General features: G+C 40.3%; 1 protein-coding gene across 20 annotated transcripts in view; it reads right to left on the bottom strand.

Moving 5' to 3' along the window:
* Nucleotides 1-17,172, bottom strand: part of kcnt1b (potassium sodium-activated channel subfamily T member 1b) — a 119,219-nt gene that overhangs the window by 53,955 nt on the left and 48,092 nt on the right. For 18 of the 20 annotated variants that reach the window (XR_010904321.1, XR_010904313.1, XR_010904316.1 and 15 more), the window contains 2 exons: nucleotides 849-928; nucleotides 404-509 (listed from right to left, as the gene is read on the bottom strand). Coding sequence is in view for 11 of the 20 variants with exons in the window: in XM_067438089.1 (XP_067294190.1) it covers nucleotides 404-509; nucleotides 849-928 (186 nt within the window). In the remaining 9 variants the exon portion in view is untranslated. Of the gene's footprint in view, nucleotides 1-403; nucleotides 510-848; nucleotides 929-9,410; nucleotides 9,559-11,250; nucleotides 11,290-17,172 lie in introns of those variants that run through there. The other 2 variants (XR_010904318.1, XR_010904320.1) reach the window with 2 other exon arrangements.

Raw genomic sequence — 17,172 nt, 5'->3', positions numbered from 1 at the left:
ATGTAACCAAAAATCTATTTAAAATAAATCTATCTATTTATCAGGGAATCCAGATTCCACAAAAATATTACGCAGTACAACAGTTGTCTTCACTGATAACAAGAAGAAATGTTTCTTGCGCACCAAATCAGCATAGAAGAATGATTTCTGAAGGATCGTATGACAGTGAGGACTCGAGAGTTTACCATCAACAAATTATATATTTTAAATATATTAAAATGCATTTTTTTGTATTATTTGTACTGCATGTACAATTTACATTTTGATTAAACAAATTCAGCCTTGGTGAGCTTAAGAGACTTCTTTAGAAAACTTTTTAAAAGGTAGTGTGCATGTGAGTAAAAGATGACAGAACTTTCATATTTGAGTGAATTATCATTTTAAGTAGTTCATGCTTACTCACCGTGCACATGTGACCTGGTTAGATGGATCATCTAGTGAGACTCTGATTATATAGAGGAGGCATGTTAACAGCTTCAAGGAGAGGTTGAAGAGGCGTATTCTGAGACCTGCAATACAATAAATTATGAAACGGAGCTTCATACCATATAAAACCCAACTGGAAAAAAAGAAAAAAAAAACATATTAGAAATAATTCAGCAGTTTGGCAAACCTATAAGCTCAGCTCCATCATAAATCCAAACAAACATTTAAAAGAGTCACCTTCTCTGTCAGGATGATTTAGCATGTGATAGGCCAAGTAAAAGACAAATATATGGCCTTGAACATATACACATATAGTGATATTGAAATCCATAAAAAATATTTATGCTTGCATTAATGGATTTTACCTTGGTTGTTTCTCAGTGATTGTAAAAAGGCTCAAAGTGTCAAATGATTCTACTTACTTGACCTTTGGTTTTTGATGAAGAAGAGCTTCAACCTCTCCTTGAATGTGTTTTCATTTACATAAAATTCCACCTGCACCCTGTGGAAAGAGAATACAATAGGTTTTCAATTATTTACATTTAAATTGTTTACACACAGTACTAAATGTAAGGTAAAGTTACCACCCAAACATATTTGGACACTTTACTTCACACATTTTTAACTGTCCAAAATCATTTAAATATCATCTGATTTAATATGATTAAAATTCTAAATCATTTTAATGAATTACATATTTATTATGTATCTGCAATGTGCAACATTCACAAAGGAATCCTTTAATGCACTGCTGAAAACTTCAAGCAGCGGAAAGTGTCTATTGGGTAAACAACTTCTTTTAATCTCCAGACCAATCTTTGAGATGTATGCGAGCGTTTCAAATCTATCAGGACATCTGACAGGAAACATTAGCAGCGGTGGTGCTTCAGATGAACTCTCAGTATATGTCAGCCTCTCCCATCCATGGATGTTGTTTCAATAAGCATTAAATTAAGATAAAATAGAGAAAATGAAGCCTAATTTTATTTACTGTAATACAGCAATAAAACAATTCGTCCAAATACACTAATACTTTCAAGTAATACTTTTTCAGACTTCCAAAACAGGCGCTAAAAGGCAACTGAACACCATATACACATACACATAACAAGAGAATGTACAAGGAGTGCAGGGAAGTGAGTCCAATATAAAGGGAGTGCAAATGACGAGGACCAGGTGCAGGGAATCCAGGGAGAGTGGGAAAGATGATGAGGAAGTGAGTACAGGTGTGAGACAGGGAGGATTCTGGGAAATGGAGTCCGGGACAGGCTTGGATTGTAACATCTGTGCCCTCATAATCTTTAATCAAAAAAATTAAACTTCCCTCCCCCCACAAAATGAATTCTCTTCCTGTCATGTGCTATGGCGGGAGGGCGGGACTATCACAGTCTGTCTTGTTTATGCCTCCATTTTGTTGGCAACACTTGACTTCCAACAATTCAATCAATTCTAGATGAAATCAAGCCCTTTCTATATTTGTTCTCATTTCAGAAGCTGTTTCTCATTTTTTCTTTCATCGTACAATCACACCTTCAAACCAAAATCCCTCTCTTTGACACATTAGCAAACCCGATGGCAGGAATCCCAAACACACAAAATCACAGCCTCTGAATATGAATTTCCCTATATATATAGAATGAAAACAGCATTGTCATGTCTGAATACCCATTATACTAAAACACAAGGTGAACAATTCCCACTTCTTCTAAAGAGATTCTGAAATGTGCATCCCATGTCCATGCATATAGAGAGAAATGTTCACCATCAAATGCTATACATTTGACTGTATGTGATTTTGGACACAGCTAATGATTTACAGCAGAGAGAGCTTAATATATATATATATATATATATATATATATATATATATATATATATATTATAAGTGAAATGCTGTTTCATGCATACTGAGCTTTTTACACTGTTAAAGACTTGGATTCCCATCCTAAACATAGACAAAGTTTCAAAAACTAATGTTGGATGTTTGATGGAGTATTTCTGTGTCAAAAATACTCCTTCCGGTTTCTCACAAGTTTCGGAGAGTTTTTTTAAAGTATGGCTCGGCTTGATGTTAATAGAGCGGAAGGTCCTTGTATAGGCCGTACAGGCTCTTCTCCCGGTAGGGTGCGCGCGCGCGTGACTAGAGCGAGAGAGGAAATGCACGCCCATAAACACTCCGCGCCGCGCTCCACTTTATTCCTATGAGTGACATCAAGCGACTTCAACACTTCAGCACAGCATTCCGGGAAGGCAGCGCTGCATTTGAACCGATTTGAATGCAGAAATGACGAGAAGCTTCACAACATCGCTTCAGTCGCCACGCAAAGTGGATCTCCACCATTTACTGCTGTCAGGACTTCACCAAATCATACCAAAGAAGTGTGTTTTTGACGGAGCGGTCCCAGCGATAAAGGTTCGGTCCTGCTTTGGAAGCAGGCGGTGAGTAAAACTGCTTCAAATGTCTGTGCTGTTGGTTATCGTCACGTGAGTAAACATCAGTAAACGACACGATCGCGTGCTTCGTCATTCAAATGACGGTTACTCCATTGTTGTTCTATGTATAACGTTACACTAGTCTGACGTGCAAAACCGTTTTGCTTGCTACTGCTAAGGTTTAGTCGCATACAATAGTCCATAAACCGAATCATGTCCTCATAAACTGCGAGTAAACACACACAAATGTTGACAGGGCACTAAATACAGTACATACCACAGAGACCGACGTTCTGCTGTTGCTGTTTCTCCCTTTCAATTTATTTCAGCCTCCGAATGATTCTGGATCATATTTCTATTAGCTGAGATAGCCATGGGCTTCTCCACGCCTGAGGACGTCACCGCTTTGCGTGCTCGTCATTCTTTAGCTCCGCCCACACGATACGCCTCCAGGCGCTCATTTTTTTTCTGGAAAGACTCGGTACAGCCCATATTTCTTATATAAATATAATAAAACTAAAGACTTTTCGGAGATATGAATGATGCAATACTACTCTATAGGTACTCAAGATTGAGTGAGTGTTTCGACCCCCTTTAAGTGCAGGGAAAAAATAACCCAAAAAATGTTTTAAGGGTTAACGGAAATTCCCGTAAGATTGCTGGATAATGTATTGGCAGAAAATGACCAGTACATTTTCCATTTTTATTTTTTACAGTGTGGGGATGATTAGGAGGCCATGATGGAGGCCAGGATGTCAGAGTTACCCCCCTACTATTTTTTACAAGGGACATCCTGGGATTTTTAATGACCACAGGGAGTCAGGGCCTTGGTTTAACTTAAAAAAAATTCTCATCTGAAGCACGGTGCTTGTTACATTATAGTGTCCCCATCACTATACTGGGGTATTAGGACCCACACATACCACAGGGTGAGCGCCCCCTGCTGGCCTCACTAACACCTCTTCCAGCAACTACCTAGTTTTGCAGGAGGTCACCCATCCAAGCACTGACCAGGATCAACCCTGCATAGCTTCAGTACGAAACCAGTCTTAGGTTACAGGGTAATATGGCTGCTGGCAAAATGCAATTTTTTTATGTGATAATCCATTTCTCCATTTCTTTAGTTTTTTGGGACAAAATAAGATCTAGTTTTCTATTTACTCGTTTGTATTTCTCAATATATTTATTGTAATTCCACCCACATTTATGGGTGATAAGGAATTTGTCTGGCTCTCATCAGACCAAGCTAAATTTAAGACTGAACATTTTTTTCTACTGCAGAAGAGGCATGATCAACGAGCATTATTCAAATGACTCTGTATGCAATTGGATAGTCCTTCAACCAATCAGACCACAAGGGGCGTGATCAATGGGCAACGACCCACCGCTTCTCTACCCGTCAATAATGCCAGTCTGTGATTGGTTCCCGTAAAAGTGTAACAGAAGCAGTAGAAATGAATGTACAGGTTCCAGACTGAGTTGCCGGGCGAAATCAAATAGCCGGCAGATCAGGCTGGGTTTACCCAGTCTAATAAGGCACATTATATCATAAAGCTTGAATAATACATGATTTTCACAGTCACACTTTCATTTGGCCTTACAAACTAAAATCACTGTGGTATGCGTTCACTATAAGAATCATTATTCTGAGTATGTTTTCTATTTGTGATGTCACAGGCATCATAATAATGGTAGGCTAGAGCTTCCGAAAGCCCTTTACATCTGTCGAGGGCATGACATGATGTATATTGCAGGCAGTAATTATAAGCACCATAATCAGCAGAGAAAGAGAGCGATATCCTCCAGAACAGCAATTGTTTCCTGCCTACCCTGTCTCCATGGTGATGCCTTAAATACAGGCTGTGGTGACACATATACAGTAGATATTTACTAAGGTCTGTTAAAACAACAAAAACATAACATGTTTTGACACATTAGCAAAAACCCCAATACCAGCTTCTTGAAATAGTCCGAGGCTGAATTTCACTTCCAGATTGCGTATGGATGTGTGCATCTGTGATTTGCGTCCACGTATATGTACGAGTGCACAAGCAAAGACCAAGAGAATCACGCTCACACACAAATTCCAAACTTGTCTGCAAGTCTTCACTCTGCCAGAAATAATTGCTTTGCCTGACTGTCAAACTGTTTCTCACATTAGAAATAACTGTAATTATAATTGCAAGGAAATCCAGAACACTTTGTGCCAACTTGGAACAATCGGGCTGGTCAGTAAGCTGAACAGAACAGATAGTAATTTAGTCCAAAATCTTTATTCTTTTGATTTGAGCGGCCCCAAATATACCATCACTCCACCCACACTATAGCTCTCCAACAGACAGATACTCTATTTATAGTGCAAGGAGCAAAAATATTGAAGACTCAGAGCCTGCGTGCTCATGTCAGCCTACTTTACAGAGCATTCCATGGAAAAGTAAAAATGTTGACATTCACATCACTGTGTAAAGCAAGCGTTTTCTTAGCATTGGAGTTGCAAAATCAAAACATCCAATGAAGTAAGACATGCACAACAGTAATTGTTAACTGTTACTGTTAACTAATTGTTAACTGAGCATCAACTGTTCTCCTCTAGGTAGATGATAATATAGTTCAACATGTTCTCTGAGTGCTTCTATTGTTCTCGTTTGTATGTGTTGTAAGTTGTAAAGGAGTTTTGTTTTCTTACTTTGACCTTGATTTCTTGTTATTGTTAAGAATAGGATTGTTAAGAATTTTGTATAGAAATAATATATTTTAAATTTAACTGAATTTGAACACTGTACAGTAGCTACATAAAAAAAACAGAAAAGTTCATATAGCTGCTTTTCTACAGTCGGGCCGAATGGATCCAATAAACGATTTAAAGATTTAATTATATTTCCACTTGAGCTTGGTTCAGCACAGCACAATTAAAAACCGTTCTCAGTCAGGAATTCTCAGGATGGTTGGCTAAACGTGCTTAGCCGTGCTGGTAGAATGCCAGTGATGTCGCCACTCAGAGTAGGCCACTTGTCTGTTGCCTGGCTACCAATTTATCTGTAAATGACCAAGTGCACTATTTGAGCGATGTAAATACAAGTTAATATTAAAATATCTATAAAGTGCTCACTATTTACATCTCATATGGTCAGTAAACTCTTGCGTTACTAAGACATTGACTGACACATTTGTAATACATTCCAGAGGCGGACAGTAGTGAAGTATTTTTACTTTCTACTCAAGTAAATATTTCATTTTTTGTGGAAAACTTTTATTTCACTACATACCAAAGCATAATTTATACTGTAATACTTTTTAATTCACTACATTTAAAAAAAAAAAAAAGTTTTGCCTGTAAAGTTACTTCTATGAAAAAATTCTAAACACATCATAAATGTTAGAAATGTATTGCTAAAACACATTGCAAAGACTGTGAACTGTGAAGTACTAAATTGTGGAGTTAGACCGTTGAACAGTTTTTCACCATTGCTGTGCTCCGGATTTTCTAAGCGGGGCTAAAACGGTGGCTCGATGACGCACTGGAGCCTCTGAGCCTGGCCCCGCCCCTACCGTCAATGACGCACTGGAGCCTCTGAGCCTGGCCTCGCCCCTACTGTCGATGATGCACTGGAGCCTCTGAGCCTGGCCCCGCCCCTACTGTCGATGATGCACTGGAGCCTCTGAGCCTGGCCCCGCACCTACTGTCGATGATGCACTGGAGCCTCTGAGCCTGGCCCCGCCCCTACTGTCGATGATGCACTGGAGCCTCTGAGCCTGGCCCCGCCCCTACTGTCGATGATGCACTAGAGCCTCTGAGCCTGGCCTCGCCCCTACTGTCGATGACGCACTGGAGCCTCTGAGCCTGGCCCCGCCCCTACTGTCGATGATGCACCGGAGCCTCTGAGCCTGGCCCTGCCCCTACTGTCGATGACGCACTGGAGCCTCTGAGCCTGGCCCCGCCCCTACTGTCGATGATGCAATGGAGCCTCTGAGCCTGGCCCCGCCCCTACTGTCGATGATGCACCGGAGCCTCTGAGCCTGGCCTCGCCCCTACTGTCGATGACGCACTGGAGCCTCTGAGCCTGGCCCCGCCCCTACTGTCGATGATGCACCGGAGCCTCTGAGCCTGGCCCTGCCCCTACTGTCGATGACGCACTGGAGCCTCTGAGCCTGGCCCTGCCCCTACTGTCGATGATGCAATGGAGCCTCTGAGCCTGGCCCCGCCCCTACTGTCGATGATGCACCGGAGCCTCTGAGCCTGGCCTCGCCCCTACTGTCGATGATGCAATGGAGCCTCTGAGCCTGGCCCCGCCCCTACTGTCGATGATGCACCAGAGCCTCTGAGCCTGGCCTCGCCCCTACTGTCGATGATGCAATGGAGCCTCTGAGCCTGGCCCTGCCCCTACCGTCGATGATGCACTGGAGCCTCTGAGCCTGACCCCGCCCCTACTGTCGATGATGCACTGGAGCCTCTGAGCCTGGCCCCTTTCATCCTCCCGTCCCGCCGACAGCCGGTGCAGACATCATCCGCAATAACGTTACGTGCCCACCAATGAGTGTAAGTTTCCTTGTGTGCTTATGTTATAATTACAGCAGGTAACGTTAGTCCACAGTAACTAAATCCTGAAACCCTCTAACATGATTTTGTTTTGTTTATATAAGTTACATCAATATGATTCCTTAGACAAGTGATTTCAACTATTATATCTGTAAACCTGTATATATTATATCTGTAATATCTGTATTATATCTTTTAGTTTGATATCTGACTATAAAGTGGCAAAATACACTTTATTCTATGTTATTTATTGCTAGCCTAACTTTATTTGGCTACGTTTATGCTAGTTACATAACTAGTTAAATTGCCATAAAACGGAGAGGAAAAAAGCACGGACCATTCTATTGCAGATCGAGGGGGGTGATGTTGATTATCGAGTATGTCAATGTCCTCTAATGCCGGTTTCACACTGCACGCGCAAGTTGGCAGGGCAGGAGCAGCGAGTATGGAGAGCGGGAGCCGCGCGCTCCTGTTGTGCAATCACACCAGCAGTGTTCGTCTCGCGCAGATGAACCGTGGCTCGTTCTCCTCCGACACTGTCATTCTCGTGCTTTGATTTATGATGGGAAGCATATATGCTGTAAATGCGACCGCTTTCCCCACTGTCCCAAAAACACATGCATATAACATGTTGTATAGGTAGTTTACATGATAAAAGTAACCTTAATATGCCTCTGGGTTTAATAATTTGTGTGATTATTAACGGTGAGTATTATTAGTAAACGGTGTGAATGTTCTAATCTGTTAACATGGGCGCCGGAAAAAAAATACGCGCTGCTTACGCCCTCGTGCAGTGTGAAACCGGCCTTAGTTTGTTTCTTGGTCTGGAGCATAGACCTTAAAAAAATACTGGAGGCTCAAACATGTATGGCATTTGAGTGAGGCTGGGGTAGCTTTCCCGCGAGTGGGGGTGGTTTCGGTGCAGCCAGTGGACACGCCCCCAGCGTTTAAGAGCAGAGAATACTGCTTTTTCAAGATTTTAATCTCTTATTTTTGGCTGGGTGGTTAATAACACATTTTTCTGTGGTGTGACAAACTCAGATCACATACTTAATTTTGACTTTACAGGGTCTTTAATACTTAATTGAGTAAAAACTTACTTGAGTAAAAGTATACAATACTACATTTTTAATGCAATTAAGTATTAAATGATATTCAATTTTAAACAGTGCAGTAAAAAGTACAGTATTATGTTTTGGAATCTTGTGAAGTAAACGTTCTACAAAGAAGAACACTGATAAAGTACATATACTTGAAAAATAATAAAAACCTTTAAAATAAAATTACTTGGAAAGTAAAAATACTTCACTACTGTCCGCCTCTGTTACATTAAAGAGCTCTGTTATTGGAGCCACAGTAAAATATATAACCATATTCATATGTCAGATTGGTATAGTTAAGCAATGAGAACACAATACAAGATAAATTACAATAGAAATAAGGATATTAGAATTCCCTCTGGAATATGAAAAAAGTCATATGTTTAAGGCACATATTTAAAATCTTAAAAATTCTTCATCAGCATAGCATTTTGGGTAGGAAGGAACAGTTTACCCCAAAACTCTGTAAACAGACATTGCTGTCCTTCTCTGTAGCTCTCAAATTTATATTATACTTGTGCATATGCAAACTCGAATAAAGGCACATCAGAATAAGTTGGATATTAATGATTATTTAAAATTTAGGGGCAGAACCCATATTTATATCAAATTTATTTTTTAGGCATTTTAAAATGGGCATGAGATATACCATGTGCACATTTTACATACTTTAAGTATAAGTTTTGTGTGTAGGGCTGGGTGTTATGAAAATATATACAGTATTGGGGGAAGTGTCTATGATAGAGATTTTACTATATCATCCATATCGCAGTTATGTAAATGCATGCAGCGCAAGACTTTTATTTACATGTTAGAGTGAAAAAAATATGTATGAATTAGAAAGTAAGGACTTGTTTGAGATTAAAAAGAGTTATTAAACACAATAAAGCCACAAAAAAGAATGTTGTACTCACGCTCGAAGACTGACAGGACTTTCAAAGGCCGAAGATGTGTCGTATAAAAAATGTTTTTTATAAGAGCACCTGTGCCTGTGCCCTAGTTTGAACATCCTTCTCTTGATGGGTCAAAGAGCACTCACCATTCATTCACTAGAGGATTTCAGTATGTCCACATTCAGCAAGTAAATGTAGAGCCATTTGAGTCAGGAAGTCGAACACTTGACAGCAATGTGACGTTTGCAGCCTACATACAAACCACAATCTAATCATACAGCTGCACAACATCCGTCACCTCAGAAATTGTTTCACCAGGGCAGCTAGTCAGGTATAGGAGCTATTCTGCTCTAGTATTATTTCACTGACCTCACAGTCAAATGTTGGAATATATATATATATATATATATATATATATATATATATATATATATATATATATATATATATATATATATATATATATATATATATATATATATATATATATATATATATATGGTCGGATGAAATATGCTAATTTTTTGAGATATGAATTTTTTTTTTTTATGAGCTGTATGCCAAAATCATCAGTATTAAAACAATACAGGACCTGAAATATTTCAGTTGGTGTGCAATGAATCTAAAATATATGAAAGTTTAATTTTTATCATTACATTATGGAGAAAAAAAAAACTTTATCACAATATGCTAATTTTTTGAGAAGGACCTGTACTCCATCACGTCTATTGCGGTCTCAAAACGCTGGCCAGTTGATAATACCTAGAATATCTAAATCAACTGCAGGCGGTCGATCCTTTTCCTATTTAGCACCTAAACTCTGGAACAGTCTTCCTAGCATTGTTCGGGAAGCAGACACACTAAAAACCCTTTTTTTTTTTTTTTACTATGGCATACCCACAGAACATTTTTAACTTGCATTATTTAAATCAATTGACTGATTGTTAGGCTGCATTAACTAGGTCAGCCAGAACCGGGAACACTTCCCAGAACACCTGATGTACTCGTTACATCATAAAAGAATGGCATCTACACTAATATTGGTCTCTCTTTTTATCCCCAGGTTTACTGCAGTCGGCCGGATTCAGATGCTGGACCTGCGTCTGGACATGACCAACACATCCTGGAGTGTCTTGCTGAGCCCGTGTCAATTGGTGTCTCTTCTGAATTTGACTCACCGGTACGTCATCCTCAATAAACCCGTCTCTGGTGTGACAACTCCGATCTTTCAAGTATTCATATTTTTGTGTAATCTACGAGCTATCCTAAATAAACCTGTCTCTTGCGTGATACCCCAAAACTTTGAATATTCCAATCTAATATGATTTCGGACCTGTAAGGTTGCCAGAATAATAATCATAACTTGTTTGTAAATAGGCCAGAGAAGAACTGGCACCACGACTGAATCTGGTTTCTCCCATGGTTTATTTTTCTCCATCATGCCCTGATGGGGTTTTGGTTCCTTGCCACTGTCGCCTTTGGCCTGGCTTGCTCATTTGGAGACACTAAAATTATGATCTAAGTTATTCAACTAAATATACAAATAAAATTAATTTAGTAGGTCTTATTTCATTCTATAAACTATAATACTGATCTGCCAACATTGTCGCTATATGATAAATTAAAATAAGCTGATAACATACAGTCCAGAACGACTGTCCAGCCGAATTAATTTTTGTTGCAATATTGTCCTGTTTGGCACTTTAAAGCTTCTTTGAAGCAATCATCATTGTAAAAGCGCTATATAAATAAAGTTAATTTACTGATTGATTGATCGAGTCCAAAAAGAGGTGACAACATCACCAATAAAGACTAAAGATTTCAGGCTATACGGATACCACGTTTCCGATCTCTAACTTACTGTGCGTTGGTTGAATCCATACTGTACTCCTCTGTGTACCTAGATAAAGCAGACATGGGTGACAAAGAGGGGAGAGAGAGTTTTCAATGAAGGACACATGCAAATTATAAACATGCAAAAACATGCTGGAAAAGGCTGGGTTGGCCACAGTCCTTCTGAAAAGCACTGCAAAGGCATATCTTACACACATCTTTGTCAAATGTGTGTCATTGTGCTGTGACACTGCGTTCTTACAATGTGTTCAGCTTGTGACATTTTGAAATGCCATTTAAAAAAAATTGAACACTGAGCTGGAACCATAATCTGGATGAAAACCACAGGAGGATGGAGTTTTCATAGCCCCAGGGTTGCTCTGTGTGGCTATTTAGTCGACACAAAAATGGATGATCAAGATATGGATCACATGGAGGTTAGATGATGACTGCATTTTCACACACAACTTGATCATAAATTGAGAGTGATATTGCTTTTAATGACCGATGTACAATAACATTGCGCCAGGTGTGTGCAATTGTCAAATAGGTACAATTGCAAAGCAACATAAAATAGAAAACAAAATATTATATTGATAAGCAAAGGCATTCCTGAAGGAATTCCTGAGTGAATATCCATGTCATATGAACTATATATTCTATCTGAATTTATGGACCAAATATTCTCTGTGAATGGATTACATTAAATATTCCCTCTGTGTGGTGTGGTGAGCAGTGCAGTATTTCAGCTAAACAACCACAGGGCTGTGAAGGGTTCATTACATCATTGCCCCATCTCACCAGCACAAACAATGCAGTGTAGTTGATCAATTTTGCAGCAGACATTTATATTAAAGGGGTAATTCAGCGATGGGAAGATTAATGTGTATTTAAACTGGGTCATTTATGTAGTAGAAATGTGAAATTATTTTTGAATTTGGTGACTTCTAGACTGAGAAAAGCCATAAAATGTTGAACAAAAACAACAACTCCCAGAATGCACTGGCTTCGCTGCCCTGTGAGGCCCCTCCCAAAGCCACCGCTACTGGATCACTGGATCACTTGCCCTCCGCGGCACCGCCCCTACCATTGTTTTCATTTTCATAGTAATTAAATCATTTAGTTAAGTTAGAGAACAGACACTTTAATTAAAAACTGAATGTGTCTGTTCAATATAGTGTGAGCCTAATGAATGTCACGTGGCAAACGCATCAGGAGTCAAATTACATTCATTGAGCAAAGAGCTGAGATGAGCTGAGGTAAGTTCGGCCGCGGCATACATTCACAGCGTGTGTTCAGTCTGGTGCGTTTTTTTAGTTCATGCCATTGGAAGCTTAACTTTCATAGGAATTCATTTGAAAAGTTGAAACACTCACTTTGCTCCGCCGGCCTGTTTACATGAATGCCCGCAGCTGCCCGAGCCGAGCACTGTGAGTGCGATCCCACCCCTATGGATGAGTTGAAAACGTGGAAATAGCTAATAAAATACATTTCTCGTCTTGGGAGGTGAGGAGGTGAAGCATGAAGCAGGACTTATCGTGTGTGTTCAGTGCATACTTATTAATTGCAAATTCAAAAACCATATCATCTTAATAATTTCTTTTTTACCTAACTACACAGTTAGGGTCACTAACATAACATATATTCAATTACTGGTTGTACCCTTCTTCATCATTTCATGATTTACTACATGAAACATTGGTATGGATTTACTCTATTCCAGTGAAGGCTAATCAGAAGTACAGTAAGTGCTCTTCTGATATTACCAGTGCTATGTTATCTCCCTGTAATGTTTAAGTGCAAACATTTAAGTAGATAAAAGACACTGTAAAACACCTTTCACTGAAATCACATACATTCTCTATATATTACTCTATTCCAGCATGTTCTCTCCCTTTCTCTGCCTTTAGCTTTCTCTTACTGCTGAGGCATCTTCCTCATCCTCGTCTGATGGTTCAGATATCCTCCCACCCTGTGTGGAAGCCCGTGAAGGTACCAAGGTGGGTAAGGTGGAGCAGTCACCAATCAACACACACGCTTTAGAGGATCTTGTGGAGGTTTTGTCCTGCGTTGTGGCCAAACTTAGTTAAGAGTGGCGACAAGAAATAGTTGACATCCAGACCCCCAATACGCAGGATGAACGCTTTTATAAGCACCGGGGTCAACCTCCATGCCAGGGCCTTCCTTTCTTCCCTGACTTGCGCAACTCATTGTGCGTTGTGCATGGGAAAGACCCTTCTCAGCCCAACTATCTAATGAAGCGTTGCCGTGGGTTGAAGAGGACTTTGCCAGCTACCTCTTGCCCGAGGCCGCCACATCCCCGAAGGCCCCGGCACTGCCCTCAAAGCCATGCTGTGAAAAATTGAGGCTGGTGGGCAGGGCTTATGGTGCCTGGCAAAACAATGCTGTGAAAAATTGAGGCCAGTGAGCAGGGCTTATGGTGCAGCGGGTCACGCTGGTGGTTGTCTGCACACCCTAGCAGCACTGCAGGCCTACTAAGCTATCCTCCTCAAGGAGTTGGATGAAGGTGAGGGACCCTCTCCGGAGGACATCACCAAATTTAGAAAGGCTACCAAATTGTCTCTCCGTATAACCAAGGACACGGCTTGTGCCATCGGCCGCTGCATGGCTGATATGGTTTGCTTCGAGAGACATCTTTAGCTGAATCTGTCTGGGATCAGGGAGAGGGACAAACATTTTCTGCCAGAAGGGGAGTGAGTTTTCAACTTGGTGTAGAGAGCATGAGGTGGACCCAGTTAACTGCTCAGTGGCTTCAGTTCTGGAGATCGTTTCTCCGCTGGTCTTACCCCGTTCACACTTAAGGTGTATGTGGCTGCCATTGGGGCTTTCCACTTCCCTGTAGGTGATGGACCGCTGGGGAGGCACCATTTGGTTGTATGGTTCCTCCATGGGGCTCGGAAGATGAGGCCTGCGGCTCATTTCAGAGTCCCAACCTGGGACCTGGCAGTGGTGTCGAAGGGCTGGCTGAAGCCCTCTTTGAGCCGCCGGAGTCTGACCTTTCTCCTTGTCATCATTTCTCTGAGGAGAGCAGGGGACCTCCAGGCCTTGGCAATTACGCCAACTTGCTTGGAGTTTGCCTGGGTGGAGTTAAGGCCATCTTGCACCTGAGTCTGGGCTACTTGCCTAAGGTGCCATCTAATGTGGCATGATCAGTGGTTCGTCAGGCCTTCCATCCTTCACCTCATGTGATGGCGGAAGAGAGTAGACTTCACCTCCTCTGCCTGGTTCAGGCATTGAGGATCTACTTGGTGGAGGAAGTCAGGCCAGTTGTTGGTGTGTTTTGGTACACCCAGGAAAGGGCTGCCTGCTTCAAAGCAGACAATCAGTAACTGGATTGTCCAGGCTATAGCCATGGCTTATCGGATGCGCAATTTGCCTTCACTGATATCCCATTCCACTAGGGGTATGGCCTCCTCTGTGGCCCTCCTTTCTGGAGCCTCATTGCAGGAAATCTGCGAGGCGGCCGGGTGGGCCACTCCGCACACCTTCATAAGATACTACAGTCTGCACCTCCCTGTGACACCGGGCGCCAGATTGCTTGCCTCCTAAGTAGTGACCGACCGATATATTGGTTTTCCGGTATTTTTCTGGGTATTTTCCCGATATTTAAGCATTTTTCCATAATCGGGTATCGGTTTTGTAATATCGGCTTCACAGATAAATGGCGCCATCATGTGGACATTTTGAAAATTGCACACAAGCCTGCCATTAAAGGACTGTGTCTGAGGGGAGATGAGTCAACAACGGTGTTCAAAGGTAAAATAACCTGCATCCCTTAGTTAGTCAACTTGATTTAACATAACAGTAATGCAAATGAGATCTGCACAAATAAGATGTTTGCAGTTATGAGATGGTATGTAGTTAAGTTAGATTAAACTTGGAGTAAAAAATAGAGACGAACTCACGATTCAGTCAGGTAATCCGTTAACAATAAAGAAAGACATAACTTTACATGAATGAAATAAAACAGACGTGAATGAGAGCATATTGGAAATAAAAGCGCCAAACTTATTTCACTCTCTCTGTTTCTGCTCATCTTGTGAAGTCGCGTTCAGCCGTTCACTCACCAGTTGTTGCTCGAGCAAAGGCTATTCACCATTTGTAAACAAGACCGACTCCTTAAATTATATTAACGTCTGTTATATAACATTTATATAATAAACATCTAAATAATTACAACTATGTAAAAATGAATTATCAGTACTATCTCCATGAGACATGTAAATGCAGAGATGAAAACAGCAATGTGTCATCAGCATTTCACATCTAGACCGACACAAACATTATTAATAATTCTGATAACGTGCCAGATGAGATGAACTCTGAAATAGCGATGAGGTATTCTCAGTTTCGTTTATTTTTCTGACAATGTTTGCATATTCCAGAGAATATGCACTCTTTAGTCTATTAAACACACAAACCTTTAAAAACTAGTTATGGGGAGTCTCATGGACTCTCATGGACTCTCATTTATTTATGTCTCATGAACTGTCATTTATTTATGTTCTCCATTTGAAAACATTAGACTTTATACATTTATTTTGTCTGTTGTTAAAATGTCGTATTTATAAAGAAAAAAATGCTACAGCATTAATGTTAAAAAGACTTAGGACTATATATATTTTTAAAAAGCACTCTTTCTGACTATTTATTAATGTAGAAGTGTCTTTTGTTCTGTATGTAAGGGAAAGAAATTGCAAAAATTAAAGTGTTTAAAAAGTTCAGTTTGGTGCTGTTGCTTTAATTGTAAAAAACAGAAATAACACAATAAATAAATATTGTTTCTTTATATCGGTTATCAGCACATAAACCTGCAAATAATCGGTATCGGTAATAAAAAATCAATATTGGTCGATCACTACTCCTAAGTGTGCTTGGGTTCCAGCTTCACACTAGGAGGGGGCGATTAGTGTGGCATAGTGGGTACTCGTTCCTCAAACTGTCATCACGATGATGCTCAGTGCGAGTTCCCTTGGAAGGGGAACATCTTGGGTTATGACTATAACCCATGTTCCCCGAGAAGGGAACGAGAGACTGCGTCTGGCCGTCACACCCATCAGGTAAAGAGCGCTTGCTTCATCGCAGAACACTATCTGTGCTATGTGCTTTGTCCTTTGTACACTGTAAAAAATTATTTAGCAAAAAAGTTACCTGGTTGCCTTAAAATTCTGAGTTCATTGAAATTGAACTCATTTTTTAAGATTCGACAACCTTTATTAAAATATTATTAAAAGATTGTATAACCATATTGGGTAATTGTGTGTGTTTTATTTCTGATGACACAGTGAAACATGCCAAATAGTGCTGTTTTCATGATTTATCAAATTTTTTATGTGGTTCAGATACAAAAATATTTTGAGTTTCTTTTTATTAAACAAATTTCCTTCATTGTATCAACTCAAATTTTTAATTTCAATAAACTCACAATTTTAAGGCAACCAGGTTACTTACTTTTTTGAGTTAAACCAACAAAAACCAACAATTTTTTTTACAGTGTACCTTCCGGGTATGCCATCACATACTACGTTATGACATAACACCAATCAGGATTGGACTTTTCTCATTCACGCTTTAGACGCGCTACGCTGGGGGTGTACCCCAAACTTTCATCGCGACAAGAAATATGATGAAAGTGCGAGTTTCCTTTTCCGGGAACATAGTCATAATCCGAGACGTTTCACTGTACTGATGATGGTATAAGAGATGATGAATGATGGTCTAAACTCTCAAGGGGCAAAAGTAATGAAAGGAGACTTGTATGCCTTAGCTCAAATGTTCAGACTTGGACAAGTTTATAGCATCTGTAATATGGGCAAGGAGAGTTGGCAGCTATGCTTTCACAGCAGAAACGCTTTAGCGTAAAGAAACACATTACTGCAATTCAACAAAGAAACATAACTGGAAAATAGAGGCCAAAGAGAGGATAAAA

This window comes from Pseudorasbora parva, chromosome 3, assembly GCF_024679245.1.
Source record: "Pseudorasbora parva isolate DD20220531a chromosome 3, ASM2467924v1, whole genome shotgun sequence".
NCBI classification, from domain to species: domain Eukaryota; kingdom Metazoa; phylum Chordata; class Actinopteri; order Cypriniformes; family Gobionidae; genus Pseudorasbora; species Pseudorasbora parva.
The sequence above is the reverse complement of the archived record's forward strand: the minus strand, read 5'-3'. Positions and strand labels throughout refer to the sequence as shown.